At 42.9% G+C, this 11,612-nt stretch overlaps 1 protein-coding gene across 1 annotated transcript in view; it reads right to left on the bottom strand.

Annotated features, from left to right (window-relative positions):
- Nucleotides 1–723: 723 nt before the first annotated feature.
- Nucleotides 724–11,612, bottom strand: part of LOC139752085 (uncharacterized) — a 23,256-nt gene continuing 12,367 nt past the window's right edge. The window contains exons 2-7 of the mRNA XM_071667945.1: nt 6,100–6,243; nt 5,682–5,893; nt 4,184–4,319; nt 3,575–3,783; nt 3,244–3,400; nt 724–1,287 (exon numbers count right to left, since the gene is read on the bottom strand). Coding sequence (XP_071524046.1) covers nt 1,223–1,287; nt 3,244–3,400; nt 3,575–3,783; nt 4,184–4,319; nt 5,682–5,893; nt 6,100–6,160 — 840 coding nt within the window. The 5' untranslated portion in view covers nt 6,161–6,243 and the 3' untranslated portion in view covers nt 724–1,222. The remainder of the gene's footprint in view (nt 1,288–3,243; nt 3,401–3,574; nt 3,784–4,183; nt 4,320–5,681; nt 5,894–6,099; nt 6,244–11,612) is intronic.

Raw genomic sequence — 11,612 nt, 5'->3', positions numbered from 1 at the left:
GCAATACTGGTGCGTTGACCACCTTGCTGAGCTCAGAGTAAGGAGTAATACTTGGATGTGATCCCAGGCTGCTGAGCTCAGCTCAGAGTGCTGGGCCATATTTTAAACTCCTAAGCTCAGCCTCGGGAACAGTGCTAAGGCGTGTGATAATTACATTTTCTTTTCACTAAGGCAATAAATCTATGTCATGAATTTCGCCTCATAACTCTTAAAACATCACTGGTTCATTAATAAACCATGAACAAAAAAATTTAGGGATATTTTCAGAGGAGACGTTTTGCATCTACTTTGTGTAGCATCATCGACTCAAAAAGTTAATAGCAGAACATAAGACTATAAAAGACATCCATTATTCACAGTCTTAATTTTCTTTTCTTCATTTTTTTTTTCTTTTTCCTAATGCGTCTATTAAGTTTTATTTCTTGCTTAATTTCTTCCTCCAGGGCCCCACCCTTGATGTAGACCATGTTGGCGTCGCGGAGGTCCATAAATTGGAGCGAAGGTATAAATCGTGGTGTTGGCCAGCGAAGCGGGTCCTATTTTAGGCTAAGTCTGGGGTCATGCTTCACCCCACACCCCACACACCCCCACACACACCCCATCGACTGTATTTCTTTGTCATAATTCTAAATATATATATATATATATATATATATATATATATATATATATATATATATATATATATATATATATATATATATATATATATATATATATATATATATATATATATATATATATATATTACTACTTTTTTTTTCTTTCTTTTCAGCAGCGTCACACTTCCGTTGCCACCGAGGGCAATAGCGTCACCACCATGACCATGAGGAAACAACGTCACGACACTGCCACAACATCACTAGGATAACCAGCGTCACACTTCATCGTCACGTCATTTGGTGCGGAGACTAGTTCATACCACACGACCACCGTCACTAAGAACAGCGTCACGGCACTGTCACCAGGAAGAACAGCGTCACACCGCCGTCACATCACCTTCACACTAGTATCATAGAGATCATTGTCATTTCACCAACATCACCGGAAAGAAAAAACGTCACATCACCGTCACATCATCGTCACACCATGTGGAGAGCAATATCACACCACCACCGTTACACTTTCGAAGCATCATCATTATCATTAAGGTGAACAGCATCTATCACATCACTACCGTCACACCGGGAAGAACAGCGTCACACCACCACCACCACCACTGTCACACCGTCACGAGAGAGAGCAGCGTCACAGCCAGCAGTAGCAGGGAGGACTGTGGGGATGAACCTGTTGAGGGAGACAAAAGAGGCGTAATTACTGGCTGCAGAATTATGTAGGAGAAGGAATTTTCCCCCGATGGTAAACGTGAACGACTCTCAGGAACCCAATTTCTCTATCTATTCTGGCCAGAAAATTCAATTAGAACCTCACAATATTGTCGTCAAGTGGAGCTGAAGCTCCCACGGAGCTGAGGTTATAGTGGGGTTTGTGTTATCAGCTGAAGCTCCCACGGAGCTGAGGTTATAGTGGGGTTTGTGTTATCAGCTGAAGCTCCCACGGGGCTGAGGTTATAGTGGGGTTTGTGTTATCAGCTGAAGCAGAGGTTATAGTGGGGTTGTGTCTCCACAGCTGAAGCTGAGGTTGTAGTGGGGTTTGTGGCTCCACAGCTGAAGCAGAGGTTATAGTGGGGTTTGTGTCTCCACAGCTGAAGCAGAGGTTGTAGTGGGGTTTGTGTCTCCACAGCTGAAGCAGAGGTTATAGTGGGGTTTGTGTATCCACAGCTGAAGCTGAGGTTGTAGTGGGGTCTGTGTATCCTCAGCTGAAACTGTTATAGAGGGGTTTGTGTGTCCTCAGCTGAAGCTGAAGGACCCACTGGGTCTGTACGTCCTCAGCTAGAGCTGAGGTTATAGTGGGGCCTGTGCATGCGTCCACAGCTAAAGTGTTCCTCAGCTGCAGCTGATCCCCACTCAGAGTTCGCGTGTCCTCAGCATTTCCGCCACAATTGGTTACTGAGTTTGTTGTTGTTTGAGATTAAACCTCCCTCTAATCTCAGGAGGTGCGGGCCCTATGCTCTAGGGCGGCCTACCGGTGGTGAGGGACTTAAGCACTGGGCCTAAGGGATTTCTTGGGCTCTTTTTATCCCCCCCCCCCCAACCCGGCCCTCACGAGAGACCCAGGGTATGAGATTCTGGTGCAATTTGATACCTTTATTGTCAACGTGGAAGCAGGTGACCACTGTCAGCGATCCATCAGCGTCCGTCATTTTTTTTTTTTTTTGTACACAAGGGCAACGCATTTAATTTCATGGCCATAAACAAATTCATTTAACTTTAGTGGCAGCAGTTTACTGTATCATTTCCAGACGTGGGCGACAGATAACTACGTGGATAAGCAAAAGTCGATTGATGTTTATCAGATATAAACGAGGGTGTTCACTTGGGCGTTCAACTATCTCATTTCTATATCTATTTTTTTTTCTCTCTCTCATTTTTTTTACATTACTCACAAATTTACATACAAATCTGGCCTACCATAAAATAACTTTCCTGCCTGTGGACATACCATACGTTTTCTCCCACTGTATAGAAGGGATGACTCACTTAGAAATGTCCTCTGTGCTCTCCTGTCTATACACAGTACCAGACATTCCTCCTGGTAGTTACATTACTCTTGGAAACATCTCTCCTTCCTCACTCTTGTAAATCCACTTGACTACTCTTAATCTTTCGCTTATCCTCCATTCATTTATCTCCAATAGACTCGCTGGGTTTCGTCCTTGACGAATCCATCTTTTCCACTCGATTAAACCTACCTCGGTGCTCTACTGTCAACAGCCACAACTATTCTTACATCCTCACTGTACAATCCATAACTTTTAAACCCGATAGACAAAATTTCATACTTTTTTTTTGGCCATTTTACATATATATAGAACATCAGCAGTTAGACGATCCATTAACCTATTAGGTGACTTCTAGGAGACCAGCAGCAGGTAAGAGACCTACTCACTTCTAAGGTGACTTCTACGAGATCACCAGCAGGTAAGGCCCACTAACCTATCAGATGCCCTACAAAACCACCAGCAGGTAGGCGATCCAGTATCGTCCTATTAGGCGACTTCTATGAGACCACCAGCAGGTAGGAGACCTATTAACCTATTAGGTGACTTCAAGGAGACCAACAACAGGCAGGCGACCTACTAATCTATTAGGTGAATTCTAGGAGACCGCCACCCTCACCTACCTGAGGAGAACCAGCTAAACTCTGCAGGCTGGGGCCAATCGGCGTGGAAGAGCGTGACGTTGGCCGTCTTGTGGAAGACGGAGGAGACCTGTACGTGGCAGCTCAGTGTCATGAACCCACGCTCCAGCCACGCCTCCGTCACCACCACCTGCAGCTCCTGAGGGTGGTGACGCGGAAGGTGAGTAAAGGGAATATAGTAACGCTCCCTCCTTCACCGTCGCCTGCAGTTCATTTTGAAGTGATGGAGGTAAGTAGAGTGAGACATACCTTAATAAAAATTCTTAAGTTTATCTGACATCTTTTCTATTTCCTTTATCGTCAAGTTACTTACGGACACTTGCATATGTCGTCCCCACTGATCCGTCTGAATGGACCGCTGGATGTGGGCGTGGGGCGGCGATCTGACGGAGTTGATGGTCCACGTGATGTCGGCAGGCGGGTCAGAGTGACCTACTAGGCAGCGGGCCACCAATCCTTCATTGGGCTTCACCCTCGCCCCCCTGGCCACGCCCGAGATCTCAGGGCCCCACAGCGGTACGTCTAAGAAGGGGAAATAAGTAGAAGAAAATGGTGGATGGGTTCAGAGATCAAAATATATTCACAATGTAATGATTATCTTCATAAAAGATCAATGAATGCAGATAAATGGTTTATCTAACTGACAGAGGAATATAAAGTTGAGGTTGTATGATGAAGACCATAGATTTTATGATATACTTTAGAATATTTTGCTGAAATTCAAAGGGGAGGATAACCAAACATTTCTGTGGATTCTTACGCATGTGAATGCCTTGCTACATATCGTGTTATCTCTCTCTCTCTCTCTCTCTCTCTCTCTCTCTCTCTCTCTCTCTCTCTCTCTCTCTCTCTCTCTCTCTCTCTCTCTCTCTCTCTCTCTCTCTCTCTCTCTCTCTCTCTCTCTCTCTCTCCCTCAACTCACCGACCACCGTCATGTTCACGGCGTGGTCGTCTGTCTCGAAGAAAGGCTTGTCTCCCATCACCTCACACCGGAAGTTGCCGGAAGTCTCCCGCGTCACCCCCGTTAGCGCCACCTTCTCCCGGGTGCTGCGGCTCTCCTGCAGCAGCAGGAGGAGGAGGAGGTGGTGGTGGGGCGGGAAAAAAAGAATCTCATTATTACCATGCAGCTTCCATACAGGGAGATGCCGAGTCTTATTACTTCCCGGGTGGAAGAGCAGAGTCTTATTACGGGTGGGAAGGTCACTAATTTTCTGAAGCACATACTTATTCTATCCCCTAAAAGAGGTGGAAAAGTGGAGGTTTCATCCGCCAAAAGAGGTGGAAAGTCCGACTATATTCTAACATGAGGTGGAGGTTTCATCCCCCAAAAGAGGTGGAAAGTCCTATTATATTCTAACATGAGGTGGAGTTTTCATCCGCCAAAAGAGGTGGAAAGTCCTACTATATTCTAACATGAGGTGGAGTTTTCATCCGCCAAATGAGATGGAAAGTCCTACTATATTCTAACATGAGGTGGAGGTTCCATTGTCTCTTAGAAAGTACAGAGTCTTATAAGCACCGCCCTACATCTTACAACCGTGATGTATAAGGTACGTGATTTCATCACTCTCCTGACCAAGTGCACTGAATCTCACTCCTCTCAAGGTTGTGAGTCTTGCAGGAAGTGCAATTTGATCAAGCAGACAGAGAGTCTTTTGTTCGTGCCAGGGACGATGCGGAGTCTCGTTACATCCGCTGGAGGAGGTGAAGACTTATTATATACCTTACCTGCGGAAAAGTTTGGTCTTCCCTAATGGTGTTCTGAAGGAGGCAGAGAGCCTCATGACATGCCATTGGGTGGAGGGGATAGACTCATGATTTTTCTGTCGGTAGCGGGAAGTCTGCCTTCCCATGGGTGTTGAACCATTATAACTTGTGATAGTTGGAAATGCTGTCTAATGTTACAGTACAAGAGAGAAAAGCTTATTGCCATTGCGATATCGTCGTATTAACGATAAACTAAATAAATCTATCAGTTTATTTTGCTCTGGGTTCAAGGACCTTAAATAAACTGATTCTCACATATCAAGTCTTTAAGAATAGAAAATATACTACGATTGTTTAATCGTTTGGTATATTTCCAATATTCGTGAGAGACTCTCAATATACTTTCAGAATCGTTAAACAAATACCTGAAGTATATGCATAACGCTTGTTCTCTCTTCCTCTCCACTTGGCACTTGATCTTCCCCCGTTGAAAACCTGAACAACGCTGAACAACACTGCACATACCAAGACTACAATACACGTCTGTGATAACCACAGCAATATCAACGTGACCTAAACCACTGCCAGCAACCTAGGATATCCTTAATACTATTTGCAAAAGGGGAAAGATATGGTTCCTACGACACTAAGAGTAACCCTACAGGCGGACTGACGAAGCAGCCACTGTGGCATGCGTTCCTCCTCATACTCACATCGACGTTCACATGCGGCAGCGGGAAGACCCGGATGGGCGGGCTCCTCCGGGGTATGTACTCGTAGAACTGATTCACGTCTCGGTACCACTTGACCGAGTAGAGCGGGTCGGGTCGGTCTGTACTGTGGTGGTAATTACACACCAGCTCGACTGTGGAACCCGACACTACCACAGGAGGAACCAACACCCCGGAGACTCGCAGACTCCACCCTGTGGGAGAGAGGAGAACAGGCCTCGCCCAGTCAAGAAATGAGGATAATCAAAAGAAGAATAAAGCTAGCTAAATAGATAGATGATATAGATAGATAGATAGATAGAAAGGTAAATATCTGTTATGAATCAGCTCCATGTAAGACTCTTCATGGAAATGGTTCGACCAACCAAAGGAGGTGGGTGTGCACAGCAGCTGGACTCACCCTTGGCTGCGAGTTCCAGGAGGAACAGCAGGCGTACAGCTGCCATCGTCCAGTGATCCATGATTATCCTGTGGTAACCAAAGGACCGGTCCAGAAGGTCAGGCCCACGCCCTTCAAATGCCACCACACACCCCTCCTCACCTTCTGCAAAAAGTTGAAGAAATAGATCAACCGTGCGCTCTGGTTTGAGCTTGGAGGAAATATAAGCTTACAGTGATGAATTCATAGGTGAACTGTGCTTGAAAAATAAAGAGGTTGATATTCTATTCAACGAAAAGAATATATGTAATTTATAGACGATCTATTGCCCTTCAGGGCATCTTATTATCTATGATGATAATTTCGAATGATAACAGGAATAAGGGTAATTAGAAATACAATGTAGATGAATACGATATTACACAATCGAAAACACTGTTAGATATACGCACATAAATTCTGAATAATCTTTGGATTAATACCTTTAGGTGACAGTGGCACTAGATACCTGGTGACGATAAGGTGTGTTCATTATCAAAAAAGAAAAAACAGATTAGACTCATTACTTTACTGTTTGAGGTACGGGGTCACGAACTTTCCCCTGGGCCTTTCCTCTGGTTAATCGCTGCGTCTGCTCAAGCATTACTCACAGACCACATGATTCATATTACTCATAGACCACATGATTCATATTACTCATAGACCACATGATTCATATTACTCACAGACCACATGATTCATATTACTCACAGACCACATGATTCATATTACTCACAGACCACATGATTCATATTACTCACATACCACATGATTCATATTACTCACATACCACATGATTCATATTACTCACAGACCACATGATTCATATTACTCACATACCACATGATTCATATTACTCACAGATCACATGATTCATATTACTCACAGATCACATGATTCATATTACTCACAGACCACATGATTCATATTACTCACAGACCACATGATTCATATTACTCACAGACCACATGATTCATATTACTCACAGACCACATGATTCATATTACTCACAGACCACATGATTCATATTACTCACATACCACATGATTCATATTACTCACATACCACATGATTCATATTACTCACAGACCACATGATTCATATTACTCATACACCGATTGAGTGATCGTAAATTCTTCCCCTCGATTTCGCTGAAATGACTCCACTCCCAGGAAACTTCACCAGGAAACTTTAGTTTCTACATAGTTTCTAAGACATATCCAGGGAAAGAAAGGATGGAAAAACGGAGAGAGAGAGAGAGAGAGAGAGAGAGAGAGAGAGAGAGAGAGAGAGAGAGAGAGAGAGAGAGAGAGAGAGAGAGAGAGAGAGAGAGAGAGAGAGAGAGAGAGAGAGAGAGAGAGAGAGAGAGAGAGAGAGATTTGCAGATATTTCGTGATCCAGTCAAATAAAAAAGGAATCCAAAGGATTATTCACTCTCTCTCAAAATTTTGGAGACGTACAAATTCCCAATAGACCAAGATAGAAAATTTCATCAGATCATTGCAGACCTAATTATGCTGGTAATCTGCCCAGCCCCTTCCCATCGTTACTAAATGGAAATGGTTTCTGTTGTGTCCTGTGCGAGGGGACCTTAGCCAATACATGTCATTTCCCTGCCTCCATGATTAACCCAGCTTCAAAGGGGTCCAATGTCGACGTCGCAACCACCTTACGATAATTCTCATTTGAGTCATGAAGTACGACCCTGTGTGATCATTTGTGACGCCATGAAGTACGACCCTGTGTGATCAGTTGTGACGCCATGAAGTACGACCCTGTGTGATCAGTTGTGACGCCATGAAGTACGACCCTGTGTGATCAATTGTGACGCCATGAAGTACGACCCTGTGTGATCAGTTGTGACGCCATGAAGTACGACCCTGTGTGATCAGTTGTGACGCCATGAAGTACGACCCTGTGTGATCAGTCGTGACGCGTCCTCCCGCTTTGCCAAATATGTTCGAAAAATAAATTCTTGTTTTAGGGAAATACGAAGTACCCAAGACAGACCCATAAATCAAGGGAAAAAAATGGGGAAAATGTGACGAGAAAGTCGTCCCCATATAAGAGCTTGTTCCCAGTGGCGTTAGTAGACTGGTCACTACAGTGCCTTCAGTACAGGTCTCTACTTCAGTGGCATTCCTCTGCAACCCCTCCCCCTGACCTCACCACCTGAACAGACCTTAAATTCAGAGATGTTAACCACCGTGTTCATCAAAACCATTAGTTCGCTGTTATCAGAAGGCTCGTGACATTACACAAGTCGACAGGAAGCTCGTCTGGACTATGCAGCACCCAAATGTTCAAGGAGGGAAGCTCCTGCCCCGAAAGAGAAAGAGAGACAAAGATGGACTGACATTGGCGTAAGCAAGATGAAGAGAAGGAAGGAGACACAGACAGGAAGATATGGGAAGTCATTCGCTTCCAATGATGGTTTATGTTCAGCTGAAGCGAAATCAGGAAACTTGAAGTAGTTCTTTGGCTTCCATCGAACGACTAAGTTTAAACTTGCCTTTATGACAGACAGAGGAAAACAAACACAGGTTGCTGGATGATGAAAGCCAAGGTTTGTTTATCTAACTATCCAGGCATCATTGGTGTTGAAAAATATATTTATACTATTAAGCTCCTCAGGAAGATAAAGATATTCACAATTGGTTAGAATTATGCACCCTCAAGTTTAAGATACCAAGTTTAAGTTACCATGATCGTCTTGAAGACACAGGTTGTCTTGGTGGTGTGAGGTATGTGTCCCCAGTGTGTCATGTGTATCCTACGACTCCCTGAGGGAGACTAGTGTCTCGTTGGTGTTGTATCTGGTGAGGGGGTTATCTGAGACACACGTATGTCCTGGACATACGTGAAGTACCTCTGGCTCAATGTCTTAGGAGGTCCTACCCATCACCATCGGAGTCTTTTACACGTTTAATCGAAGGAAATTTTCTACCATTCTATGAAATTAGTAACAGTAATATTTACTAATGAATATTATATAATAAGGACATTTCTGTGATATTTTTTTTTTCTATTCACGTCGTTAATTGAAAAATCTCCGCATCAGATTTTGTTAGTTACATTCTTACAGTCCAGTGACGTTGATATGTTATATCACTGTAGCTTCTTTTATCCAAACAAACAAACTCCGGGTGGTTATATACAGGAACATTGCAGTCCCAGAGTGCAAATACTAAATTATAAGTCAGGCTCTGAATATATTTATGAAAACGAATTTTTCTCCCCATATTTCATCTCACTGCAGCTCTCATGCATAAAAACCTGCACAAATAAGTTTGTAACCGGACAAATAAGTTCGTAACAAATAATATTCCTCAGGAGGGAAGAGATGAAGGCTCGTGGGTGAAAGGCCAACTCGACCGGTATTACCGTAACCTCACTTTAAGAACCAGTTATTTGATAGCAGATGTTTCCCTTTTTATATACATCAAGTATATGCTATATCTGAAGGCTAGGGATATGCATATATCATATTTGAAGGCTAGGGGTATGCGGAGAAAAAGAAGAGAAAGATTCATCAGATACAACAGGTCGGAACTTTCATATTACTTAATCAAACTCTTCATCCGCATTCATGTTAACAACGAAGGGTAACCTTTGCTAAGCCTAGATTAACTTCAGAACTCGCTATACCAGGGTTAGGATGCTGTGTTGTTGGAAAGAAGAAGAAGAAGAAGAAGAAGAAGAAGAAGAAGAAGAAGAAGAAGAAGAAGAGGAAGAAGAAGAAAGAAGAAGAAGAAGAAGAAGAAGAAGAAGAAGAAGAAGAAGAAGAAGAAGAAGAAGAAGAAGAAGAAGAAGAAGAAGAAGAAGAAGAAGAAGAAGAAGAAGAAGAAGAAGAAGAAGGAGAAGAAGAAGAAGAAGAAGAACAACAACAACAACAACTACAACAAAAACAACTAGAAAAAAGAAGGAAAGAACTGAGAAGCAAAGCAGAGCCAGTGTATTTGTCTCCAGCTATAGGGAAGATAATGGATACTCCTTAGTTCTTAGTTCTGTAAGATGAAAAAACAAAGAAAAAAGAGTCTTAACAAAGACGTTTAGTTTTATGATCTACTTTGAAAAAGGATATATATAATCATTGTACATACACTGGATCTAATGAGCTTTGGGAAAAACAGTTCATTAATATCCTACCCGATGTATAACTAGCAGCCATTTTATGATACTGATAATCAGACACAACCCTAAAAATCATCACGAATGTTATTCGTATATATATATATATATATATATATATATATATATATATATATATATATATATATATATATATATACATAATATGGGGTCCTACCGCTCCCAGAATAATTCACCTTTACGGTAACCTAATTGTAGGATTTTCTTGCGATTGTTATATTTGACAGTCAACCTCAGATATAACCAGGCACGAGTTGTATATACCCCAAAAACGGTGTTATGATGTAACATGACATTCTCAGTCTTGCAATTGCCCTTGACGCTCTAACGGGGTACCGTCAGGAACGTAGGATAAAAGAACCTCGTAAAAACACATCTAGGCTCTATATGTCGTGTACATTGTACGTACCGACCCTTGAGCCTACCGTCCACAGAAAGAACAGTAGGAAGATACCATCATGCCGGCAGCCTCACACTGAGAGTTTCATTACGATAATGTTTGTTGATGCCGAAGCCAGTAACCAGGGAGGTGGGAGGAGAAAGCACACCCCTGGGGGAATGTAGTGCCAAGGAGAGGAAGACGGGAGTAAATTTTCGTCCCAGATCATCGTATACGTCTTCCTTAACGGATAAACAACAGGATCCTCACACACACACACACACACACACACACACACACACACACACACACACACATAAGCTGCATCACAAAGCCACCTCACTTACTGTGATTGCCGCTGAAGCTGTGTCAGTACTTCCCTACGGTTGGTATAAGGATATGAGTGTCATCACGCTGTGAACTAAGGTCTTGGAGTCATACGATCGTGGAAAAAATCACAGGACAGTACGACACCTGCTCCTGAAGACACGGCTGTGAAACCTACTACTATGATGGGGTTCTCAGCGAATAAAGGCAGTCTGTGTGGAAGATTAGTTTGACGTAGTTTGATGGATTCTGACGTTCAGATGCCAGGGGATAGCGAACACTGAACTTAAGAAGTTCTTTCTCTTATCATTCTATTGCTTAGGCGAGAGGAAGATACAAGATACGAACACAGCATTGAGAAACGAGGTAACAGAATAAACACTTGGGATATAGAGTAATTAGTCTCTAGGTAATGGCTGATTAACATATTCTGCCATTTACCTGAAAAGGTAGAGACTGTTGCTTGATGTAAGCATCATAATCATATGTAAAACTCCAGCAATGAGAGATGGAAGGAATAAAAGGTGATAAGAGGGTTAATGGTGCACCGAAAAGTGTTTGAATAGATTATGGTTAATAGGCGGAGGAGCGGCAAATGGAGGATCTGAGTTCAAGTCTTTTCAGGATAATGGAATGG

The sequence above is a fragment of the Panulirus ornatus genome, chromosome 12 (genome assembly GCF_036320965.1).
Source record: "Panulirus ornatus isolate Po-2019 chromosome 12, ASM3632096v1, whole genome shotgun sequence".
In the NCBI taxonomy this organism is placed as follows: Eukaryota; Metazoa; Arthropoda; class Malacostraca; order Decapoda; family Palinuridae; genus Panulirus; species Panulirus ornatus.
This window is presented reverse-complemented; position numbering and strand designations above follow the sequence as displayed.